The following is a 26,787-nucleotide window of genomic DNA, read 5'->3' on the forward strand; positions in this document are numbered from 1 at the left end:
CTATCCTTCCGAAGACCGAATGAGAAAGATCATGGGGCTAACGGCATCACTTCAAGCAAAAAGGTCCACTTCCGTGAGGCTATACAAGTCCATGTTGGGGATGATATCATCCTGCATCCCATTGGTACCAAACTGTCGTCTCCGAATGAGGCCTTTGCAGGAACAACTGGACGAGCAGTGGGTCCAGTCCAGAGGAACCTTCGAGGATCGCATTACCATCACGAACCATATGAAGGTGGCCATGTCATGGTGGAAGGTTCAAAAGAACTTGGACCAAGGCTTGAGCTTTATTCCTCGAGATCACGACTTCGTGATGACAACGGACGCTTCGCTGAAAGGATGGGGTGCGCATCTTCAGGAGCTGGAAATTCGGGGCCTTTGGTCAGATTGGGAAGCTCAGCTTCACATAAACATGTTGGAGCTCAAAGCGGTGTTCCTAGGGCTTCAAGCATTCCTTCCCAGAATACGCCAATCGTCAGTACTTATCCAAACGGACAGCACCACGACCATGTTTTACTTGCTAAAACAGGGTGGAACGAGATCCAAACAGCTGTCGACATTGGCGCAAAGAATCTGGAAATGGCTCATAACCAACGGCATTTCAATTCAGGTTCAGCATATACAGGGAGTCCTCAACACACGGGCGGACGCCCTGAGCCGCACTTCCAATGCGACGCACGAGTGGGAACTGCACGACACTCAGATTCGCAACTTGTTTCAAAGGTGGGGCACTCCCACATTAGACTTGTTCGCAACAAAAAACAACTCAAAGTGCGTTCAATTTGCGTCCAGGTACCATCAACAAGGTTCCAAGGGAAATGCATTTCTCATGGACTGGACAGGAAGGTTCGCCTACGCGTTTCCTCCGTTCCCGGTGATACCGCGAATCCTGCGCAAGATGAGATTGGAACCGTGCCATGTCATACTGATAGCACCAGCCTGGCTGAGGCAGGCGTGGTTTTCAGACCTACTTTAAATGTCGAGGGGCGACAAGATCCAGCTTCCGACATTTCAGAACCTCATCTCCATGAAAGAAGGGCAGATTCTGCATCCGGATCTGCAATCACTAAAATTGTCAGCATGGAACCTCATGAGCGGGAATTTCAAAATCTAGACATTCCGCAGGAATGCAAGCATATTCTTTCACAAGCCAGAGCTATATCAACAAACAAAACATATGCAGCGAAATGGACCCGTTTCTGCCAATGGTGCCACAGTCAAAACTTGCATCCGTTTGAGGTACAACCTGAAGGTATCCTACCTTACCTGCTGTCACTATCTAAGGCAGGTCTGTCACATGCCTCGGTCAAAGTACACTTGGCAGCAATATCACGCTTCAGGCGGAAGCCAAATGAACCATCTCTCTGGTCTTCCAGGATAATAAAGGAATTTCTCAAAGGACTTTTTAGAGTTTTCCCACCCATCCGACGCCCACCAGTGCCGTGGCACCTCAATACAGTCCTATCGCAGCTTATGAGGCCACCTTTCGAGCCTATACACAAAACAGACTTACAGTTCCTGTCATGGAAAACAGCGCTTCTGCTCGCCTTAACATCAGCAAGGAGGGTTAGCGAAATCCAGGCCTTTTCAGTGGAAGAACCCTTCTTACAATTACGGCGGGACAGGGTTATATTAAGAACAAATCCTACTTTTATTCCCAAAGTGACAACGTCTTTTCACCTCAATGAACCTATTATTTTGCCTACTTTTTTCAGCAATCCCTCATCGGAAGCAGAAAGAGCCTTACACTCTCTAGACATCTCTAGATGCCTAAAGTTCTACATTGAACGGACAAAAACGTTCCGCAAGTCCATGCAATTGTTTATTGCATTCGAAGGACAAAGGAAAGGCCTTCCTTTGTCAAGACTGAGTATTGCCAGATGGATATCCTCAGCTATCCTGAAATGTCATGAAAAAGCGGGAAAGCCGCTATGTTCTAAGGTGCATGCACATTCCACGAGGAAGATGGCAACTTCAATGGCCTTGTTCGCAGGAGTGGCGCTGCCTGACATCTGCAGAGCAGCAACGTGGAAGAGCGTGCATTCATTTACAAGACACTACTGTCTAGACACTGCGTGGAAGGAGGACACGGCAGTGGGACAAGCTGTTCTGAAACGTCTATTTCAGTAAGGTATGATCTAATGGCATGATTAATTTTCTATACAATACTTTGATTTATATTTAAACATGCATTTATCGTATTACTTATTTATTGATATGTATTGTTATATCATTGCTTTGCGGCAGAGCTTCCTTCTGAGTTCTGTCCTGGAAACGCTACAAATGTTGTGAGCACTGCTTACTACTCTGATACAAGCATGTGAATCTATGAAAGATGTAATACTGGAGAATGAATTAGTTACTTACCTGTACACTATAGTTCTCCAGTATTATCTTTCATAGATTCACATGCGCCCGCCCGCCTCCCCGTTTCTCAGGCAGAACCTGTTTCTCTGTATTTATCCATGTCTCTCACTCGGGGACGGAAATCGGAGGCAGGAAGCTTCTGCTGGGGAGTGTGAGGGCAGGGCAGCAATGCTGATTGGCTGGCTTTTGGACCAAACAAAGAAATGGTCTGGTTACCAAATAATACAGTCCCTATGGGGATTTTCTATGCAGTTTTTCTTCTCTATGATACTGCTTGGTCATTCTGTTACCGTGAGACTCCCACCATGACGACGGGGAAGATACAAGCATGTGAATCTATGAAAGATAATACTGGAGAACTATAGTGTACAGGTAAGTAACTAATTCCATATATACTCCCACCCATACCACGGAACTAATGGAAGATGGCTCACAAAAAGAGGTAATGTTGTATTGATACAGATGCTGAACATGAAGTTGGAAATTATCAAGGTCAACGCCACCCAATTACATTATTCCATTGGTATTGTTGAAGCCATGCAGACGCTGGAGTTGGTGTCACCTACCAGTCTAGCTGGTTTGTGTTATATTCTTGCGTCATTGAACCCTTTCAAGTCTATTCTAGCCATAGACAATATGTTTTGGAACAGTCTGTATCCTTCTTGACAAAGCCTCATCTAGTGTCACATGTATCATTATTTCAAAAAAGATTACCTAATTGCGATTCTCTGTTATTCACAATTAGGTAATCGCTATTTGAATGTATGAAACTCCATGAGTTTTATTTAGCGTTTCCTAATGGGTCGCAAATCGACCTACCTCCTTAATATTAATGAGGCTGGCCGCAATTTGCGACCCATTAGGAATCGCTAAAATCACAGGGGTGGTGGCCTGCTGGAGTCAGCAGACCACTATGTCTGTTGTTCATTTTAAATAAAGCTTTTTTTTTAAATGCAGCCCAATTTCCTGAAAGGGAAACAGGTGCATTTAGAAAAGAAAAATGAAAAGTTTTCTTTTCATTTTTCAAGAGCAGGCAGTGGTCCGTGGGACCACTGCATGCTCTTAAACATTTTTACGACAATTCACAAAGGGAAAGGGGTCCCTTGGAGACCCCTTACCCTTTGTGAATGGGTTACCACCTACTTGAAATAGGTGGTAAAATGCAGGTCTGGCACCCTCCCACCCCTCAGTTGGTAAACTATTCTGAATACCCTATTGTGTACCTTAGGATTTCGCAGGATAGAAAGAATTCACAAATCGTGGATGCAGCAGAAACTTTGTAACTAAGTTTTGTCCACTTCCACCTCAGAGCAGATAGTTTACAGAAGTGTGCATCTTGGTGCCAGTGCTCTGGGTGTTCTCTGAAGATGGGAAAGATTAGGTTAGAAATTGAATGTTCGTAACAATGGCATTGTCAATGCCCCAGAACCAGGACTGCCTTTTGTCTCGCCATCATTCCTATCTACAGCTAATAGAAGTTTCCACCTGTGCTCTATAGGGTACCTACTGCTTTGGAAACTAATTCCTTAATGTCGGTTTTCTTTTAGGTAATCTGGGAGCAGGAACGTGTTCCTCTGTGGATCAAACCATACAAAATCCTGGTTATCTCCTCGGACAGCGGCATGATTGAGCCCATTGTCAACGCTGTCTCTATCCATCAGGTGAAGAAGCAATCTCAGCTCTTGCTGCTGGACTACTTCCTCCAAGAGCATGGCAGCTATACCACCGAAGCTTTCCTGACTGCTCAGCGCAACTTTGTACAAAGCTGTGCCGGCTACTGTCTGGTGTGCTACCTGTTACAGGTCAAGGACCGGTGAGTTCTAATAATTCGTTTTTTGCTTTGGGTGATATATGGAGCGACCAGGCATCCGAGAGTACTGGTTTTTCACCATCTGTTTCAACCTATTTCAGTTAACTTAGTACAGATCCTCCTTTTCAGAGAGGGTCGACTAAACAGGGCAAGGTACTATTTCATGGGTTTTCCAGTGCATAATTAATTGGCAGTCACTATCAGAAACCATTGAAGATAACACAGATGACGATATGCGTAACTAAAAAATGCATTTAATTATCCTTAATGTCTCATTGTTTCTGTGTTTGGGTACTTTTATTTAAATCATTTTTTGCCTTTTGTTCGATACAAAATTGTAGTACGACTTCATTGTTTGTGGAGTGACCCAGTTGTTGGTTTTCAGGATCTTTTCACTCAAGTTAAATAGCGCCGGAATATTGCCTCCAGGCGCTCAGGATACAGTAATACAAAAAGTAGCTGCCTTCAGAAAAGGAAGTAGGACTATATATATGAAGGACTGGCCAGGCCTCTGCCTTGGATCCACTTCCATTCCTATTTCTATACTAACTTATTCAAAGGCTTTACCCCCTGAAACATCACAAGTGTAATGAAACCTAATCGACTTTTTGACAGTCAATGGCTTCTAAAGAGCTGCATAGTGCACACTGTCATCCGTCAAAGGTGAGGCTATGTTGACATGTACCCACTTTAGAAAGAGCAAAAGTAGCCAATGGTGTTCCCCTTGAGTAATTCATTCATTCATTTCAAAACTTTATTGCTGCTAGATATAGCCATAAAAGCACATTCATTTATAAACAATTATTAATACAGATCCATGATAAATTTCTAAGTAACAAAAATACATGCGTAAAAAAAACAATGGACAATTAGTACCAATTTATACACATTCATCATTAAGGGATTAGATAGTAAAATAATCTTTAAAAATATAATTTAGCTATACAAATACTTAAAATTCTAAAAACTCTAAAACAAGTTTCAGAGAGTCAATTGCTATCATTACTTTATGGTGGTTCCAATTTTAATAGATTCCTACGAATTGTCCACATAGCAAACAAGAATTTTGATACCGCGACCACATAGACAGGGTTGGTATCAGTTTGTAGGATCCTAAAAAATACCAAATAAATCCTGACGCCCAAATTTTTGCAGAGTTGAATATTTGTAGACCACGCAAAAAAGCATGACATGCACTAAGTATTCTTAACCAAGTGGCACCCAGGACACAAACGATTTGGGCCTCCTGCCCATTTGTTAGTAAACGCATGTAGTGGCAGGGTTCCAAAACTAAATTGAAGGAACAACTTCTTTGCTAAGGTGGGATGTATGGAATCGAGAACCCCCTCAAATTTATACTGACTCTTAAAATCCAGAATCCTATCCGTTAGAGTTGTTGTTTTTACATCCAAGAAGATTTTTGTCAAGTTGTACTCATTCAGAGCAGACGCCAAAGTTTTCTTAGAAATGGCTTGGCATGACACTTCAGGATCAGTACAGAGGTTTTCCATGCCAATTGCCCTAAAGGAGTGCTTTGCATAGGAAAGCCTGGGTATACTACCTGCACCTAGAGAAGACAATACTACTTTTAGTTCCTATCGGTAGCTAAACAGCTCTGGAGTGCACCTCAACTGCCGCCAATATAGCAGCGGCCGTGCCGAAATGAGATCCGCAATCGGGATAACATTTAGATCCATCCGGAGAGGAACCAGCGGTGTGCTTTTTGGCAGGGACAGAATTTGTCTTATAAAATTATTTTCAGTAGCTGCGAGGGCATTGTGGAGCTTATGCCCCCACAGTTCCGCTCCATAAAGTGCGGCTGATCTGGCTTGAACTCTATGTATTTCCAGTGCTGGACTAAGATTTTTTTTAAACACAGCTTTTATATACTTTTAAAATCCCCCCGACTGCCTGAGTTAATTTTACGTTGGCCTTATCAGTCTGTGGGCCCCAGCCCATCTGTTCAGTCAGAGTTAAACCCAGGTAAACAAAAGTGGGCACCCTTTCCAAGGGACCGGCCTCCATCATCGGGTGAGGACAGTTAATGGATTTACCATTAAAGACCATGTATTTATTAATGTTGACCTCAAGGTTCCTTTTTTTACAGAACAGGGCAAATTTGTTTAGGACACGTTGCATACCCGAAGCGGATTTTGAAAGCAACAGGGTATCGTCCGCAAACATCAATGCAGGAAAACTAATATGGGCCAGTTTCAGTGAGTCTATATCCTTGGTGGCATTTAGGTCATCTATCAACCCGTTTAGGAAGAGGGAGAAGAGGGCTGGTGCTAGGACGCAGCCCTGCCTAACCCCCTTCCCAACGGGGAACGGGTCCGTTAGTTGGCCATTCTTGTCATACCTGACTCTAGCGAAGGTACCTTCGTGAAGTCGTTTAAGCTGAAAGCATAGGTATGGTGGAGCCCCCATAGCCATCAAAATACTCCACAACTGGTTTCGGTCCACCATATCAAATGCCGACTTCAAATCGACGAAGGTTAGGTAGAGGCTCTCTGCTTGCAAAACAACGCGCTTCCAGTAAATTACCTGGAGCCTAAATAACTGGTCTATTGTAGAAGTTTTTGCCCTGAAACCTGCTTGCAATGGGGTCAAAATATCATGGTCACTGATCCATTCCTGCAGCCGTTGCAATAATACCCTAGCATAAACTTTTTGAGACACATCGGTGAGGCTGATTGGCCTATAGTTGGCCGGATCCAGGGGAGAACCTTTTTTAAATATAGGAATTATCTCAGCACCTGCCCAGGTATACAGGATTTGAAGTCCCTGAAAAATAGCATTGAATAGTAATTGCAGGTAGGGGACCCACACTGCCTGTTCAGTTCTGTAAAGGTCGCCTGGGATCCTATCTTAACTGGGGCTTTATTCATTTGCAGATTATTTAGTGCTAGCTGAACCTCACCTGCGCTGCACGGTGGTATACACCATGTGGGGTCAGCTGGTATACACCATGCAGGGAGATAACGAAGGAGCACGATCCACACCTTTAACCTAAGGATTACCCCTTAGCTGTGCACGGCTATCATCTAAATCATAGTCAGCTGTTAGGAGACATTCTGGCAACTCACTTGGTTCTATTGGGGATATAGAATATAGGTTTTTAAAATGTGTGCACCAAGCTTCCTCACAGATATTTGGTTCGATAGTGGTCTTACCCTCTATCTTGCCCGTGTGAACCAAATTCCAGAAAGCCCTTGCATTTTTTTCATCTAAGGCAGACTTAATGTCCTGCCATCTATCTGCTTCCCATTCAGATTTAGCGTTAAAAACGATTTTTTTAACATCAGCCCTTGCTTCCTTTATGCATAAATTATCCCCCCCCCCCCAAGGGATTTTATAAGAGTTAACTTAGCTACCCTACAACCCTTAGTAAACCATGGATTTTTAGCCCCATGGGATTTGCTTCTGATTGGCTGAGTACAATAAGAGAAAATCCGCCAATGTTGTCACCAATTTCAGGTGGATTTTTCCCAGTACATCCCCACAGTTGCTTTCAGGAAAATTCGCAGCAAGAATAGCTGCCTTTTCTATTAGAGGAATAATACTTTGATACATTCTAGCCAATCTGTCTGGGGATTGTATGATTGTGGCCCATCTGATCCGCCTCCCTCCGTTTTTTACTCTGAGTTCACTAGAGGGGCGGGGGTTAAAGGTCCTTGGTCTGCATCATTTACTTGAAAATCAAGCTTAATGGTCAGTGGGTTCTGGTCGCTTTCACTACGCTGCACGACCTTAAAATCAAACACTTTAGGCCATATCTCTACACTAATTAAAAAGTAGTCTATTATTGATTCCTGTCCGAGTCTATTGAACGTTGGGAGCCCAGGATTATCATTCATGAATCGCCCATTACACGCCCTTACAGAAGAAGTTAATGTAAGCAACGTCAATTGGAACACTAATGGAGTCCATCGTTCTACGTCATATGTATTAGAGTGTGAAATTGACCATATTGCATCTTCATCCTTTGTAATTTGGTTCATAAGACCCTTAAGGGGTTCATAGTGACACCCCAGTTAGGAAAATCCATTTTGGCCTTAAGGCCCGCAATATTCCAAGAAAACATTAACAGGTCTCTACTTAGACCCTCTAATCCAATTCTTGCCTTGGCCACCGGCACTACACTCTCTGTCATAATTGGATCCAATGGTATTTGGTCAGCCATATGCAGGCTAGATAGGCCTGCGACTTTAGGTGATAATATCACTGCTCCCACTGGCATTTGCGATTCGTTAGTCGGTATCTGCCTTCCCTCACAGGAGTCTATTCTAAGCATACATTGGCCTTCATTAAACTCTGTTACATTGTTTGTTACAGGGTCTTGGCATGCCCCTCATCAGGTCCTCCTTCAATGTGAGACCTCTGATCTTTGGGCGTTCCATTTATAGATACAACGGTACATAGTAGTCACTCAACTTGGTCAAGTACACTATATCTATTGCTCACTGGAAACCCCATTGAGTGCTGATTAACCCCTTCGCTGCTGGCCCGTTTCCGCCGCTGTGCGGTAAACAAACGAACAGGGCGGGGCCGTGACGAACCCCAGCCGTCATCAGCACACGAGCACCGCGGAGCGTGACGGCTGGGGTTCGTCACCAGCATACAAGGGGTTAAATTCCATGTCCTTTCCAAAGCTCATCAAACCCGGAGGAGCTACCCTTTCCTGATTGTGCCCTAGATAATATTGGTTCAAACGATGTGTTGAGGGCGGGTAGAAATTAACTTAGGTGCATAGGGGAAATAGTTGTTTGGCCATGGTTTGAAAGCCCCATACACACATGATCAATCACCCTGGTGTCCTTAAAGTTAATAACGATACAATCCCCCTCCACATCTTTTGGCCTAGGGCCCACCCAACCCACTCTTCTTGCAAACAAGATTTGGCATTGTACATTTCTGGGTTGGGGTCTATTCTTGTTCAAGCAATGGATAGATGTATTCTTTAGGTCAGTATAAGATTCAGTTCTATTAGAGTCTAATTTAGGAACCCCAGTCAGAACAACCACATATCGTGCGCTCTCCGGAGGCATATCAATGCAAGGCAAAGAAGGCCTAGAATCAACATCGGTATATTTCATGATTGGCAGTCCACTCGTTGTACTCCTCGCATCTCCTCCCAGCTGCTGGACAACTTTGGTTTTCTCGATATTAGCCAATCTCAACGGGCTATCAAGATGTTCTGCGAGGGATGTCTGGGTTAGGGTAGATGCGAGTACAGGAGGCGACTTCGGGGACAATATAGAATTACTTATCAAAGGCCCCCCTTGGCCTTGGCCTTGACCGGGAGTCCCCGTGGTAGACTTTAGATAGTCCATATTCGCCAAAGATACTTTTTACATTTTTGACAGACGCTGCTCTATAAGTAAACGTCTCGTCTCAAGGGGCTGCAGTGATGACTGAAGGAGGGCACCCAATTTTAACATGAACAAATCCTCTATTAAAGCAGATGTAGAGGAAATATTTACCCCTGCTTGAGTAGTTACTGTTGGTGGGAACCGTTGCCTATTATCTGGGGTATTTGGGGCTGTTGCCGAAGAAGCAGGATCATTGCTATTTGCAAGCTTTGCAAGCTTAGGCTTCCTACCACGTAAAGCAGCACCTCCACGCTTCCTTTTGGGAATAACCCCTTCAAGTCTCCCACGTAACTGCCGAATGTTTGCTCTATCTGAACCATATACTGTTGGGTTGCTTTCAGAGACTGTTGGAGGATGGTTCGCTGCCACTGGCGTGTGCTGTGTCTCAACAATTAGTGGTAGTTTTCCCATCTCCTGAGTAGAGTCGCTGCTAGATATACTCTTGCGCCCCTCAGTGTCAAGTATTCGGAGAATATGCTCCGGCGTACGGGCATTTGCTATGTCCCCCAACAAGGATCTTTTCGCAGAGGCTAGGTCTAGAGAGAGCCGGTGCTCAGTCAAAATAATTTCAGGTTCCAGGACTGTAGTGGCCCTCGTAATGACCTTATCCAATGTCCCTGCAACATATCCTCCTGATATTAATTTTTTGCTCCGACTTTCACGTCCAGCCATTTCCCCAATTCTTTGTTTAGTAATACAGCGGGTACTTACAAGAATGTCGAATGTCCTTCAATATGTAACAGCTAAACCTTAGGGGGTGGCCCGGTCCGGTCTCCTCCGGGCTACAACGGGCTTAAACGGGCCCGCCCTTGGCTCGGGCTTCGCCCAGCGCGCGCGCGTTCCGCAAAGCCGGAGTGGAGAATCCCTAAATAGATGAGTGGGTGTCCTCCTCAGCCCAGGTGCAGGTAGTCAGCTTGCCCCCTGGGACTTGCAGTCCCTCTCAGTGGTCAGCGGCAACAGGAAACAAAGCGCAGCGGCTCCCGCGAAGCGGGAGCGGCAAGAAGTATTGCTGGCTCGTGGGCGTCCTCCTCAGCCTAGGTGCAGGTAGTCCACTTGCCCCCTGGGACTTGCAGTCCCTCTCAGTGGTCAGCGGCAACAGGAAACAAAGTGCAGCGGCTCCTGCGAAGCGGGCGCGGCAAGAATTGGCGCTGGCTCGTGGGCGTCCTCCTCAGCCCAGGTGCAGGTAGTCCGCTTTCCCCCTGGGACTTTCAGTCCCTCTCAGTAATACTTGTGGTTCAAAGTGTTATTTGTCTCACTCGGAGTTCCCAGAGATAGATAGTATCACTTTGAACAGGGAAAATAATGAAATATTGAAAATTCTTCATTTGATTAAATGGACTTTCAGGGTTTTTGCGAACACAGTTTAGACGGCAAGTATGTCTTTGAGCATAGAACAGAGTCAATACTTTATATAATTGAAAAGCAGGATCCCCTTTAAAAAGGGATGCCTAAATTCTGTGCTTTTTCAGAAATTGAGATGTGAGGATCCCAGTTCATGCACTGGGAAGGGTTGTATCTTTAAATTTCGATTTAACTGACGGTTGTTGCTAGCTGTTTTGATCGCAAATTGTCCAGCAATGTGTAGACCTGTTGGTTCATGAGGCATGTCCCTTAGGAAGGAAGCATAATCATGTTGGTTGTCAGGATTTCTTCCAGGAGTTAATTAGTTTAATGATTTGTCTTTAACAGTGCATGATCCCATTCACCCTCCTGATTCCTAATTGCCAACTTTAACCATCAAAGTCCACTTTACTCTCTGTTCTTCGTATTGTGCCTTGCACATCCTCTAATCTTTTTGTCTTTCTAGTTCCCTACGTCTGTCGTTGCCTTACTCTTCTTTGTCCTATGCTTCCCTTATGTTTTTTAGATTCTCTTCTGTCCATCCTGTGCTCTCCTTTCCCTGTGAATCTTCTCTGTCCGATGCAGTGCTTCTTTTGGTCCCAAGCGATGCATCTTTTGGTCCCAAGCAATGCTTCTTTTGGTCCCAAGCGATGCTTCCCTCGGTCCCGAGCGATGGTTCCCTCGGTCCCGAGCGTTGGTTCCCTCGGTCCTGAGCGGCAATTCTCTCGCTCCCACCCAACGGCTTTTTCTGTCCCAGCCGTCAGCTTTTTCTGTCCCAGCTGACGGCTTTTTCTGTCCCAGCCGATGGCTCTCTCGGTCCCAGCCGACGGCTCTCTCGGTCCCAGCCGACAGCTCTCTCGGTCCCAGCCGACAGCTCTCTCGGTCCCAGCCGACAGCTCTCTCGGTCCCAGCCGACGGCTCTCTCGGTCCCAGCCGACGGCTCTCTCGGTCCCAGCCGACGGCTCTCTCGGTCCCAGCCGACGGCTCTCTCGGTCCCAGCCGACGGCTCTCTCGGTCCCAGCCGACGGCTCTCTCTGTCCCAGCCGACAGCTCTCTCGGTCCCAGCCGACGGCTCTCTCGGTCCCAGCCGACGGCTCTCTCGGTCCCAGCCGACGGCTCTCTCGGTCCCAGCCGACGGCTCTCTCGGTCCCAGCCGACGGCTCTCTCGGTCCCAGCCGACGGCTCTCTCGGTCCCAGCCGACGGCTCTCTCGGTCCCAGCCGACGGCTCTCTCGGTCCCAGCCGACGGCTCTCTCGGTCCCAGCCGACGGCTCTCTCGGTCCCAGCCGACGGCTCTCTCGGTCCCATTCCAGGATGGTTCTCTGGGTCCCATTCACGGATGGTTCTCTGGGTCCCATTTCATGATGGTTCTCTGGGTCCCATTCCATGATGGTTCTCTGGGTCCCATTCCATGACGGTTCTCTGGGTCCCATTCCATGACGGTTCTCTGGGTCCCATTCCATGACGGTTCTCTGGGTCCCATTCCATGATGGTTCTCTGGGTCCCATTCCATGATGGTTCTCTGGGTCCCATTCCATGATGTTTCTCTGGGTCCCATTCCATGATGGTTCTCTGGGTCCCATTCCATGATGGTTCTCTGGGTCCCATACCATGATGGTTCTCTGGGTCCCATTCACGGATGGTTCTCTGGGTCCCTTTCCATGATGGTTCTCTGGGTCCCTTTCCATGATGGTTCTCTGGGTCCCATTCCATGATGGTTCTCTGGGTCCCATTCCATGATGGTTCTCTGGGTCCCTTTTCCTGATGGTTCTCTGGGTCCCTTTTCACGATGGTTCTCTGGGTCCCATTCCACGATGGTTCTCTGGGTCCCATTCCATGATGGTTCTCTGTGTCCCATACCATGATGGTTCTCTGGGTCCCATTCCATGATGGTTCTTTCGGTCTCAAGCGATGGTTCTCCCGTTCCCCCGTGCTTTTTCTCCCGTTTCCCAGTGCTCTATCACCCTCCCCAGGCTCTTTCTCTTTCCCGTATGCTCTCTTCTCAGTGTGCTCCTTTTCTTCCATGTGCGCTCGGTCTCCGCTTCCCCCTGTGCTCTTTCTCCACGTCCCCCTGCGCTCATTTCCTTTGAGGTATGTCTCTCCTTCCCTATTCAATCAATCAATCAATCAATCAGAGTACTTGTAAAGTGCGCTACTTACCCGTGAGGGTCCCAAGGCGCTAAGGGGAGGGGGGTGCTGCTACAGCTCGAAGAGCCAGGTCTTTAGGAGTCTTCTGAAGGTGAGTAGGTCTTGGGTCTCCCGTATGTGGGTAGGGAGGGTGTTCCAGGTCTTGGCGGCGAGGTAGGAGAAGGATCTGCCGCCGGAGGTCGTTCGTTGGATGCTGGGGACCGCGGCGAGGGCGAGGCTGGCGGAGCGGAGCTGGCGGCTGGGGGTGTGGAAGCTGAGTCTGCTGTTCAGGTAGGCAGGTCCGGCATTGTTGAGTGCTTTGTGTGCGTGGGTGAGCAGCTTGAAGGTAATCCTCTTGTCGATGGGAAGCCAGTGTAGGTCTCTCAGGTGGGGGGTGATGTTGCTGCGGCGGGGGACGTTGACGATCAGTCTGGCGGAGGCGTTTTGGATGCGTTGTAGTCGTCGTAGGTGTTTGGCTGGGATTCCTGCGTAGGGTACGTTGCCGCAGTCCAGTCTGCTGCTGACGAGGGCCTGTCACCGCTCTTCTTGTTACGGTCGGGATCCACTTGTAGATCCTGCGGAGCATGCGGAGGGTGTTGTAGCAGGAGGAGGAGACGGCATTGACCTGCTTAGACATGGAGAGGGAGGAGTCGAGGCTGCATCCTAGATTGCGTGCATGGTCGGAGGGTGTTGGTGCTGTTCCCAGTGTGGTCGGCCACCAGGAGTCGTCCCAGGCTGAGTGGGTGGATCCGAGGATTAGGACCTCCGTCTTGTCCGAGTTCAGCTTCAGACGGCTGCTCCTCCTCCAGTTGGCGACGGCCTTCATTCCCTCGTGGAGGTTGGTTTTGGCGGTGTGTGGGTCCTTGGTGAGGGAGAGGATGAACTGGGTGTCGTCGGCATAGGAGATGATGTTGAGGCCGTGATGGCGGGCAACTAGTGCGAGGGGGGCCATGTAGACGTTGAACAGCGTCGGGCTGAGGGATGAGCCCTGGGGGACGCCGCAGATGTCTGTGGCTTCAGATCGGAAGGGTGGGAGGGTGGGAGGCGGACGCTCTGGGTTCTGCCGGTGCGGAAGGTTGTGGTCGAGTCATGGGCATTCTCTTGGATTCCGGCTTCTAGGAGGCGTGTCTTAGAGTGCAATGGCAAACCGCGTCGAAGGCGGCTGACAGGTCCAGGAGGATGAGGGCTGTTGTTTCGCCGTTGTCTTGTTGGTGCCTGATGTTGTCTGTGGCGGCGATGAGGGCTGTCTCGGTGCTGTGGTTTCGTCTGAATCCGGACTGGGGCGGGTCCAAGATGATTTTGTCTTCCAGGTGGCGGGCCAGTTGCATGTTGATGATTTTCTCGTTGACCTTTGCTGGGAACGGGAGCGGGGAGATGGGCCGAAAGTTCTTGAGTTCCTTGGGGTCTGCTTTGGGCTTCTTGAGGAGTGCGTGTAGTTCGGCGTGCTTCCAGCTGTTTCAAAGGAGATGTTGATGACCTTCCGTAGTTGGGGTGCGATGGCTGCGTCTGCTTTGTTGAATACGTGGTGTGGGCACGGGTCAGACTGAGATCCTGAGTGGATGGAGTTCATTACCTTGTGTGTCTCGTCGTCGCCGTCTCTCCTTCTTTGAGCTCCTTTTCTCCTTCCTGTGCTCTCCTTTTTTTGAGCTCCTTCAGTTCATCCTTTTCCCTCCTGTTGCCTGTGCTCCTTCTTCCACACTGCTCCTGTATTTATATCTGCCACACTCCTCTGTCTCATGCTGTCCACAGTCTTCCAATATTGTCAATATCTTTCCCATTCTGTTGTCATTTTCCCCATGCTGTTCCTTCTCCCCTTGCTGTTCCTTCTCCCCTTCATCTCTGTTCCTTGCGCTACTTCTGTCCCTTCCTCTCCACATTATGTGCTTTCCTCTATCCTAAGTCATAATTTTAAGTATCCCATTGTTTCCTGTGCCATTTACTTTTCTCCCTAGTTCACATTCTCCTTCTGTCCTTATCTCACAAACTATTCAAAGAAAATTCCATTTTGTATCTGCATTCATTCTCAGTACCACCTTAAGTTACCACAGAGGTTCCTAGTGACTATTCATAAAAGTGTCACAGAATTAGTACCTCCTCTGTTTACACTGGTGACGATTCTATTAATGATAAAAAACGATAGTCAACCAGAGCGATAATTCGTGAAATTTCTTTCCCCAAAAATTGACTTTGTGGGGTAATCACGACCCCACATATGGTTTTATAGATTTTTCCATATACGGCGTGTACTACTTCTCAGATAGTGTAGGCGCGCCTCCTATAAATAACATTTCTTACATTGGTTTTTTATTCATGATTATTTATCATATTTTATTCCTTGATATATATATCCCATATACCCACTTAGATTAAGACCAGGCGTTTATTCTTGAGTGGTTCAGTTATTTTTGTCGTTTAGTCATCTAACCTATTGACAAAATTATTCATAAGGTTATGCTTATGTTCGTTATCTTTGTCACAAGTAGCTACTATCTTTATAACCTAAAAACAAACTTACCAAAGTTTAATCAATTCTTCCTTTGGTACATCTCCTGTTGTCTCATTCAGGACTGGATTTGTCAATGGAATTGTTCGACCGTTTTTTAAAAATTTAGTTTCAGTCGTTTCTCCTGTATTTTGTTTTAAAAAAGAGAAAGAAAGAGGGCGGATGTTGTAAATTGCCCTCGTTTTAAGAGTAAATAAAATAAAATCACAACCTCCATCCTTTATTTTGATACTGTGTATTGATTTTATGTATTAAATTGTGTACACATTTTTTTTAAACAAAATACAACCTGAAACAAATAACGTGTGAATAAGGTTACATCGATCATGGAAAAAGTGTTAAGATACTCAATATTAGTGTGATTCTTTGGTTCAGTGGTAACTTAAGGTGGTACTGGGAATGAATGCAGATACAAAAGGGAATTTTCTTTGAATAGTATTATCACCCGGTCCCTTTTTAGGGCTCGGCCTACGTCACCACGAAGTGGGGCGGAGCTTCGAGCTCTATTGTTATAAAAAAAAAAAAAGGTTTCTTTAGGGCTCGGGCCAGAAACATTCCAAACATTCCTTAGTGCACGTGGTTGTTTTATGGCATCTGCATAGTGATTCGTCTTCGCTGTGCTGTCTTTGTAGTAGCCTTGACGCGATAGGCTATATGTGATTTGAGTCCGCCATTGTGGGCATTTTCTCTGCGGTTTCGCGCACGGCCGTCCATAAATATCAATTAGGAGCTGTCAGGGTGCCTCGTTAAATGAATGCAGATGGCCGGGGCGCGTTCACCATTCAGCAGCGCTCCGCGCGCTGGCTCGCTCTGCACTGCAGCCTCAGTCACCTCTGCTCTGCTGCCAGACACTCAGTGCTGCTTTTATTTATTGTGCAAGCCTGTGAGGCTAGCTCAGTGGGTTAGGCGCTGGTAGCAGAGGTCTATCACTTAACTTTCCATTCTTCTTTTGAGTTTGAATTGGAAAACGGCAATACAATTTGTGTGTTTGCATGTGTCTGCTTTAAAAATTGTACTAATAATTACGTTTTGTCACCTGTAAAATCAATATAGAATATTAGTAAACTTTTTGGTTTTTCCAGGCTATGCCTCCAGGCTCATCAGCACAAGGCTGCATTCATACATCCTTTCCATTGCTTGTTACCTCATTAAGAATGCGGAAGTCCTATGCTGTGAGTGTGTTTACGTCTGTCTTTGTTGCTCGTGGGACATGAGGCGTGCAGAGTGGCGGTGACTGCAGAGTGGCGGTGACTGCAGAGTGGCGGTGACTGCAGAGTGGCGGTGACTGCAGAGTGGGGTGACTGCAGAGTGGCGGTGAGTGCAGAGTGGCGGTGAGTGCAGAGTGGCGGTGAGTGCAGAGTGGCGGTGAGTGCAGGTGCAGAATAAACAGTGTGTGACTATGCAGGGTGACATTGGGAGTGTGCGGGTGAGCAGTGTGTGAATGTGTAGGGGCAGTGTGTGACTGTGCAGAAAACACCACACACACATACACCACACACACATAGCACACACACACACCATAGACCCATACACCACACACACACATAAGGCACACAGAAACCACACACCTCAGTCTCTCAACACCACACACTCGTCACCACTCAACACAACACACTCACCACCACACTCACCCCCCAGGCTCACCCCCCAGGCTCACCCCCCAGGCTCACCCCCACAGACTCACCACCACACACTCACCAGTACACAGAATACAACACACAGAACACACCCCCAGCCGTCAATAAATGCTTTCACCATGCACAAACACCAACAACCATCAGCCATCTGTGCACGCTTTTACCAAGCACACACCCACCAGCCGTCAGTGCACCCTTCCACCAGGCACACACACCTCCAGCCGGCAGCGCACTTTTCCACCAAGCAATCGCAGTATGGTACACTTTACTTTTAAACATATTCATTTAAAACACAGCATGCCACCATTGGTAAAATTACAATCCAACCCACATAATTCCACTACACACCACATGCACACACTCCATAACACATGGCGAAAAGACATTGGCATTTACAATGCCATTAGCTCAAACTCAAATAAATCCGAGCCCGATTGCATTTCTAATGCATGTTTTGTTCTTATGTGGGTAACTCTCATTTTATTGGTTGCTTATCTCACAAACCCCTCTTTTCTTTACTCTCCTTGTCGCCCATTCCATTCTCTCCTGATTACATGTTCTCCTTCCTTCTGTTCCTTGTCCCCTTTCTTTCACTTGTCCCATGCTCCCCATGTCTCTCACCCATCTCATGACATCTTTTTTTTTTTCATAGGCACAATGGGAACATCTTGCTGGACGCGGAGGGGCACATCATCCACATTGACTTTGGGTTCATTCTCTCCAGCTCTCCAAGAAACCTTGGCTTTGAGACATCTGCTTTCAAGCTCACCTCTGAGTTTGTTGATGTAAGTGATTGAGGGCTACCTCAGTTGTGCTCCTTTGTGAAAAGTTGTATGCAAGGAATGCATTATCAGGAGCTGTTTATACCCTGTCAGCTTCTGTATCTACGTAGCTTCACTGATATTCATAACGGCTCAACTGCTCCTTTGTATGGGATCTGGTACATTTTACAGGAAAAAAAACCACAAACTTAACTAAAGTTACATTTTTAAAAGAAGGCAATTTAACCTGAAATGTGATTAAGATTGTTGTATCAACCTACACATAGATTTATTTTTACAACAAAAATAAAACATGGGGGGCAGATAGGCAGCACAGCTTTCCAAGAAAAAAAAGCTTTATGGTTTTATTAAGGCCCTAGGCTGATCTGCCCTTTCCAGGAGGCCACAGATGTTACAGTTGCCCGGCAGTTCTTTGTTCCTGTCAATGAAGAAAGAAGCCCTCAACACTGTGCCATGCCCTTTTTGCTAATTTGACTAATCTTCAGATTTGGCTAATATTCAGTTAGATTTCTATTTTTGACGCCTTTCTACAACTATTGATGTGGTCTTTCACCTCCAGCAGGTTGTGTTAGTAAACTTCGACTACATTTTCATCACACGCACCATTGTGCCTTCATTACTTTGAAGTGCACTTCATCTGGTGAAAAGGAATCAGAACAAAGAGCCACATATTGTGCGCTTTCCTGGCTGCCTTTCTATTAGGCCAGAAAATCTACACCGAGATCATGAAGGGATTTGCTACAGATCAGGAACATTTTAGAACCTCGTGTCCTGCGGCAGATGGTTCTCAGGTGACGATCAGTCTCCACCTTGTGCTCCAAAACCATAGGTGTCTCCTCTGTGGATGTTTCCTAGTATGACGGAAAGGAACTAATCATATAATTTCCACTGTTCCTGTTTGCTGAAGAGAGAGGTGTTGTTGAAGTCTTCAGACCTTAGGTGGGCGAGTCCTTCTGAAGAGTCAGTCAATCATTCAATTGGTTCTAGGCCCTGTGACAGTGACATGAAATTCAGCAACCCTGTGCTTTCTCAAGAAGTACAACAATCATATTCATCAGGGTAGATTAGTCTGAGGCACCTGTGGGGTGCTTGTGAAACCTGGTAATTACTTTGCAAACCAAAGACTTTGTAAGGGTGCAAAGTGGGTGTCTTTCTATTGAACTTGGTGTCTCACCAAAAGTGTCTCCCCCATGAAAGTAGCTTACTTAAGCCACTGATGGTTCCTTTTAGATAGACATCCAGTACTTCTTGAAATGGGTCGTTGGTTATCTCAGAATAGAGGTGGGCTGTTGGGTGAAATAGGGCTGTGCAGCTGGTGCTGCCCTTTTAGTGTTGTAAAACATTCTGGTGAGTTATGAAATATATCCGAAACATTTTCTACTTACACACATGAAGAAATTTGAAAGCAAGTAAGACAGTATGGATTCTCAAATTTTGGTGTGTGGAGAGGCTGGCATTGGAGGTGCACTAACAAATTCACCAAAGTGGCATCAAACTGTACTACAATCCTATCTGATTTGATAGGTATTGCTATCTGAGGGAGCAGCCTGGTGCTCCTCAAACAAGGTTCTATTCCATGGCCCGCAAGTTAGGGTCGCTCGAGGTTGTTTGAGATTCTGAATTTCTTTGACTGCATGGCATTGAGAACGATAGCTGTTCAGAAAATCAATTAGACCACATCGTCTCTAAAATATTATTTTCTGAAAGTAAAGTACATGTTTTAGGGTCTGCATATATGTTTTCCAAGGAAAGGCCCAGCCTTTCATACTCGGAATGGAATCTGTATAGTTAGTTCTGGGATTCGTACAAAGGTTGATTTCTCGCCTGACAGACCCAGGTGAGGCTCTTAAGTACCCAATAGAGCAGATCGATAAAAAATGGTTTGAATCCGCTTCTGTTGACAACTGTCCAGATAACGGTTTGTAGCCCTTTGTTTCTGCGTCTGGTGTAAAACATTTTGAAGTCTGAGTAGCATTTGGTATTTAGGGACAATTTTCAGGATGACGGAGGGCGTGAAAATGACATTTTACACCAGTGTTTTCTCTGTGTTTGAGTCTCTTTTGGATATAATGTGCCTCTTGTCCTGAAAAATCCTCAGGCGCTCTTTTGAGGGCTTAAAGTGCTTATAACATTCGAAGTGATTGCAGAGATACTTTTCGGCAGACCTGCAACTCTGTTTGGATTTAATTCCTCAGATTTTATTCCAAATTCTTTTTTTTTTTTATTCTCCAGAATTTCCGTAAGGCTGGGTTTTCCGACATAGAATGCTGGACTTTGGGGTTTGGAACCAACTTTAGATGCCTCTGCACAGTGTTTTTGATCGAAATGTTTTGTTGACCGCAACTAAATGTTTTACTGTGCTCGTTTTCAGACCCTTTGTTTGGAAACTGGCACGAACTTTGCAACTGATGTCCTCATACATTAGAGGAAGACAAAAATTACACACATTGTGGAAATGTATATTCATAATATTGAGCGATGAGGACCCTCTATGAAAGAACGATTTATATTCAGGTACATTGGCATACAGTGGAAGTGATATATGGCAATTGACATGGTCATTGAGATTACACAGTCTAGAAATGAGTGAGAGAGACATTCACTGTTTAGAGCTACATTTCCATTGTCCTATTCAGTGTGAAGATGTACATGGTACAAGTAAAATTAATGCTGTTCCCAGATATGAGTGAAGTTAAACAGTCAAGGTGAGAGGAAGATAAAGTGATTAGTGAGATGTAGTGTGATCTGGATTCCAGGGATGAATGCAATTTACTTTGGGTCTCTGACAAGGTGATGTGTAAGATTCCTCTTTAAGACATGTTGATGTGTCTGCCCGATATGTACTGGAAACGCATTCAATATTTTTTGCCCATTTCTAGCAAAGATTTCCTTGAGAGTAGTCTTTCTGAATTTGTGTTTGTCCAGCTTGATAGTGGCTTGATTTCTTTGGTCTCAGTTTCCACCAGTGTTCTGAAGTTTTTAAGATGGATATCCAGGCTTACTTAGGTAGTCTTTTAGAACAATCAATGTTCTAGAGGAATACAGTCTAGGAATATGAAGACGGGTGTGATGCTTTCAGATCTTTTCATATTTGAAATTAAATGGGCTGCCGCTTCGAGTACCACATTTAGGAGGCTAGGCAAAATGTATTTTAGAAAGAAAATTAAATATGATCTATCCACCGAAACCTTTAATAACATGGAGGGCAAAGCATAAAGGACATTTCCTCCATCCTAAAACTAAAAATCATCCAAAGGTTCTATAATTTTACATTTTTGTCTCATTTATTTTATGGGGAGGTCTGTTGGAGCACCGCCGTTTCTTAGCCAGTGCTCTTCAGGTCCTGGAACAATTGATTTTTAGAGGTTTGGGGCAATGTCATAGTGAGGTTATCGAGATACAGCTTCAGTTGACGATTTGGTAAATAATGAGTGAATGTTCCATCTTTAGCAGAATAGCATCCGGTGGGAAGAATACCCTTGGCTACAGCAGCTGACTATTTGTAATACTGAGCAGGAGATGCAAATTAACATGGATTGATACATTGTGGAGATCTTTACAGCTTTTCCGTTAGGAGTGAACTGTTCAGCTTTTGCTAAGCATTGCGGTCTGCGGTGCCATTTTATTTTATTACTGGTATATTTCTTACCGGTAACAGATTGTCCCTTTACTAGCATTTGCGTGCTAAAAGGCTCACCTTCTGAAAAGAGAGTTAATCATACAACATTTAAACATTTTCCAGCCACAAACTGTAAACTCGGATAGGTCTTCATCTGACGCTCTATAGGTATCAAACATTAAAGTTAAATGGCAGCATGTTGTAGTTAACACTGGTAGTAACACTGAGGCAGTAGCCGTGGCATAGCTTCAGAAGCCTGTTATGGTTGTGAAAATAGTTGTGATTCCTTCATGGGTAGAGAATCTGGAACTGTTGTGACTGGACACCGAGTCATCTTCAGGACAGATTTTGAAGGAGCCTGAGATTGTTTGCCAAGGCCTAATTTACTTTGCACAGGATTCAGCCATTTGTCCTCTGCAGTAGGTCAGGGAACCGATTCACGGCCATCCAGAGTAAGTGTCATGCTAAGTACATCTTCTGCCTCAGACAGCAGCTTAAAGCTGGGTCTGTTGAGAGGTATTTGTGGGGACACAGCACACAAGAGAGAAAACTACAAAATAAATGCCAGGTCATGGAGTGCTGAAAGAAAAAAGTAGTTCCTTAAATGTGAAAAGTGGGAGGATAAAAGTCGGGGACAAACATGAGGAGGCCACTGGAATTTGGTCATTTTTGCGGCTGAGACATTTTTTTTTTAATTACAATTATGGATTGGCCGCATTTGCCATATAATCCGCCATCTGCTGCCTAATTTGTAGATTTTAACAAAAACATTTGTTTTTTCCTGAAACTGCTCAAAAGTTAAAAATAAAAGTATTAACCTGTTTTGCCGCAAAGTAGAAAGCCCTTCACAAAGGTCGACTTGTCACCTTTCAGTTGCTTGTTTATGTGGTTGAGTGTTAAACTGGTATCAATGAGGAGAAACCTTTCCTCATACGCTTAACATGAGTAAAAATATCAAAATAGTGAAGTAATACGATGAAAGAAGGTACCTACCGCATTATGCTGCATACTAGGCCTTTTCTTGCTGCATAATATAATTGGCAACCCTGCTGCATAATTTGGTCCACCGGACTGCTTAATTTGAGTGGGTCTGAATATAGTCTGGTGTAAAGAGTGTGCAGGCTGTAAGCCCACTGTAAATTCACAGTAGAAAGGATTGTCGCCATCGGCTCAACATCCAGTGATTCTGGGCAAAACACTTAATCTATTCTCTCCTTGTAATATGTAGCTGGTGCTCATATAAACCGCTCCAATACCTTCAGGTTGAGTTTGCGCTATATAAAACTAAAAAAATAAAAGGTATTTCGCAATCAGTGTGCAGCTTGGTGAGTCCTAAAAATTGGCAAGAGGGCATTGGTAGATGTGTGAAACGCTGCCTCCTTTTGGTAGCAAGTGGGAAGTCGGGGCTACTTTCGAAGTCTCTCCCAAGGTGCTGATCCAGTCTGTCACGAAAAGCATAACAACATGTACACCAACGACTGAGTTGTGCCACAGGACATTGTAAAGAGAATCTTTCTCTTTCCTGCCTCTTTTTCCCCCAAAATAATGTATCTCGCTCAGAGGTACACAACGTATTATCAGCAATGGAAGCAACTGAAACCAGTGCGCCAGGACCGACCTACCTCCCTGGCAGTGGTGACTCTGGCAGAGTGAGAACGTGGCCAGTCACTACCCTTGGTTCAACTGGCACCCCTATGCTGGTGTTATTGTCATACAGTATGCATCAGCCTTAAGAAGTTATGGTGATAGGTTTATTTATACCTTATTGTAAGAAACTGGCTCTATATATACTGCACCAAAGTGAGGTACAGTGTGTATAGAGTCCAAGGGTCTCCAGAAGTTTGGCAGAGGCTAAAGTTAGATAGAACCTTACTCTCAAGTGGTAGCTTGGTCGAGCAGTAAGGCAGTATCAGAAGACAGTGTAAAGCATTTGATGTACACACTCAGTCAGCAAATGGTCTCACACAGTCAAGAACTGAACTCTAGGCCAATTGTTTTGTATAAAAAAATATACTGTTTTATTTCTAGAACCAAGCAAGCCTGGTGCAGGTAAGCATAAAAATACTTTTCAGTTGTAAATTACTTGTATGAACACAGTTCCAAATAGCAGTGTAACTTGTACTTGTTTTGGTTACAGTTTTAAGAAAGCAGTTTGCAACACATTGCAGGTATAGTACATTCAATTGAATGGGCTTTTTAAGTAAAATGCAGTTAATTACTTTTCAGATTACTTTTGCTACCACAGGACTGGATCCTAGATTCGGTACAAAAGGGGGTGGTGATGGACGGAGCATCTGAATCAATCAAACACTCACACCCAGTCAAAAGATCTGGGTTTAATCCATCACCGTTCTTTAGCCCACTCTGCCACCCGAGTTCAGACATGGCTATATGCAAATCAGTCTGACCCTGTGCCTCATGGGAACAGTCCAGCCCGAACTGCCAAGCCATGTCTTCCCTGGACCGGAAATAAGCTTCCGAGGACCGGTTTCTGGCATTCCAGCCGTCTTCAGCCCGGCTTGCTTGAATCCAGTGGCAAAGTGAGCAAGGGACTCACGTCCGAGCATACCCTGCCGCACTTATGGCGGCTAAAAGGGGTACAAAAGGGGGTGGTGATGGACGGAGCATCTGAATCAATCAAACACTCACACCCAGTCAAAAGATCTGGGTTTAATCCATCATCGTTCTTTAGCCCACTCTGCCACCCCAGTTTAGACATGGCTATATGCAAATCAGTCTGACCCTGTGCCTCATGGGAACAGTCCAGCCCGAACTGCTTTTGGATCCTAGATTCAGCCCTGGGACATTTCCTGGAAACAGGTGAGTAAATGGTACGATTTTTAAAGAATATTATTGCATTTCAAAAGTTGACACTTTTTCACATAGAATCACCCATGTTATCATATGGGAGTAAATTCACGTAGCAGGTAAGTTAGGTTATTGTTACTTTTTCTTACTCGGTGCTGGATCCTGGATTCAGCCGTGGGACATTTCCTGAAAACAGTTGAGAAAATGCGTTTTGGTTAATCTGCTGATTTTTAAGAAATATTTGTAGTTTTCAAAAGTTGGCCCTTATTGACACTTTTTCTCCCAAAAAGTTTGTTATCTTATGAGGAAAAATTAGTTATCGGTTTGAAGGTAAGTAATCGGTCTTTTGAGTTAGGGTTCTGGAGTTGGACTCCGGGGTTTCCCAGGGTCAGTGATGCACTGTTGTTGCACCCTCAGTGGCACTCGGGCGACCGGGTGCAGAGTGTTGAGGCCCAATGTTATCCAATGTAGGATGGGGGACTCCGGTAGGCGGCGGCTGGCAAGCAGGCCACAGGGTTGTGGGAGCAAAGCTCCTAGGGTTAAGCTCAGGGCACATTGGGGACCAAGTTAGCACCAAAAGGGCACCCTCAGCTGCGCTAGGGCAGCCGGGTTCAGGATGCTGTTTTGGGGTAGGGTGCTCTTTTGATTTCAATGGGATTTTTTCAGCCCAAAGAAACACTGCAAGACCGGGGACGGGGATCTTCCAGGAGTGACCACCACCTGGAGGGGTAAGTTGGGATGTAGAAGGATGGTTAGGCACCGCTGGGTTGGGCACACAAGGCTGTGGGGCGTCGGGTGCAGGGGGTGCCTTTGGACGTCGGATTTTCTTACCCGCTCTGGTTGCGGTAGGGGGGGCCCTCTGGATTGAGGCTGCAGGCGTCGTCTGGAGGCTTGAGGCAGGTCAGGGGTCGCCAGATCTCAGGTCAGGATCGCCGGGGGGACCTCCTCGTGGTGTTTGTTCACTCAAACACGGGCCGGACTCGGCGGGTGCAGAGTGTGCTGGATTCGCGGTTCCTGGTTGGCACCAGAAGCTGCAGTTCAAACACGTCCGGTGTTCACGGGAGAAACAGCTTGGGAAGTGAATGCAGGCAGGTCCTTCGGGGTTTGTGAGGTTGCTGGCCGCTGGACACGCCGGGATTTCACAGGAGCAGGTTCGAGAGGAGACAGCCCTGTAGGGCTGGGGCCAAGTCAGTGGGTGTCGTCCTCTTGTTAGCTCTGCACGGCTTCTCGTCCTTCTTCTTTTCTTGTTGTTGCTGGATCTGAGGAAGGAAGGTTCAGGGCGCCCCTAATTACTAAATTTAGGGGCGTTACAGGTAGGTAATAGGGGAAAGGGACTAATGGGTCCCTTCCCTGGGGTGGGTACACCCCCTATTCTGCCACTCTCCAGTGGGAGGGGGGCAGGAGCCTGTCCCTGGTTGGCTGGGTCCCCCCAACCTCAAGATGGCGACTTGAGGTTGTGCTTCACCTCGCCTCCCCCACCCTAGGGGTAGAGTTGGCAGAGGTGGGCACACCTCTCTTCCTCACTTTGTTTTTCCCGCCGGGTCTCCCGCCCAAAGTGGGGGGTAGAACCAGTGGGGACCAGTTGCGGAGTACAGCAAGTTGCCTGGAGAGGCCCACAAAGGCGGTGGTATGCCTTTGAAGCTTATCCTTCGTGAACCCTGCCCATCCTGGGGGAGGAGGCTTGGCACCTCGTCCCAGGATGTGCATTGTTTCAGGCCCCCGAGAGCGACAAGTTCTCAACCCAGGGGTATAGAAACATGTCTGGGGGTGGCAGCCTCGGCAGCCACTCAGTCAGGTCACTGGTACTTGGTCGAGTTTCAGGGGGCATCTCTAAAAGGCCCTCTATCGTGCATTTTACATTAAATCCCACACTGGCATCAGTGTGGGTTTAATGTGCTGAGAAGTTTGATACTAAACTTCTCAGTCTTCAGTGTAGCCATTATGGTGATGTGGAGTTCATAATGACAACCTCCCAGCGCCATATACTCTTAATTGCAGCACTGCACTTACAGTGCCCAGGAATGGATTTGGGTACTGTAGGGGTACAGGGCTCATGTACCTGTACCCTCACCACTGGAATAGGGCACCCAGCTAGAGGGGTGACTGATGTATGCCAGGGCAGTGTTTTGTCCATGTCGACTCTTTGTTTTGTTCTGCACCAAGTCACGCAGCCTGCCAAGGCAGTGTGTGTGTGTCAGAGCACAGGGCCTCTAAGGGTGGGACAATAAGTGCTGTCGCCCTTGGGGGCCTTCTCTGGTCACAGTGCCCTGGGTACCTAGGGTACCATTTACCAGGGGCTGACATGTGGCCAGAGATGCCAATTAGGTTTAGGCTTCAATGCAGTTTTAGGGAAGGAACACAGGCCCTGGGTACCTGATTGGCAGGAGCCCACGGCACACTCAGTCAAAGCACAACAGCAATT

General features: G+C 46.2%; 1 protein-coding gene across 2 annotated transcripts in view; it reads left to right on the forward strand.

Moving 5' to 3' along the window:
* PI4KB (phosphatidylinositol 4-kinase beta) overlaps window positions 1-26,787 on the forward strand; it is a 256,070-nt gene that overhangs the window by 190,562 nt on the left and 38,721 nt on the right. For both annotated transcript variants that reach the window (XM_086947346.1, XM_086947347.1), the window contains 2 exons: window positions 3,915-4,180; window positions 17,809-17,941. In XM_086947346.1, coding sequence (XP_086803472.1) covers window positions 3,915-4,180; window positions 17,809-17,941 — 399 coding nt within the window. The remainder of the gene's footprint in view (window positions 1-3,914; window positions 4,181-17,808; window positions 17,942-26,787) is intronic.

The sequence above is a fragment of the Lissotriton vulgaris genome, chromosome 12 (assembly GCF_964263255.1).
Source record: "Lissotriton vulgaris chromosome 12, aLisVul1.2, whole genome shotgun sequence".
NCBI lineage: Eukaryota > Metazoa > Chordata > Amphibia > Caudata > Salamandridae > Lissotriton > Lissotriton vulgaris.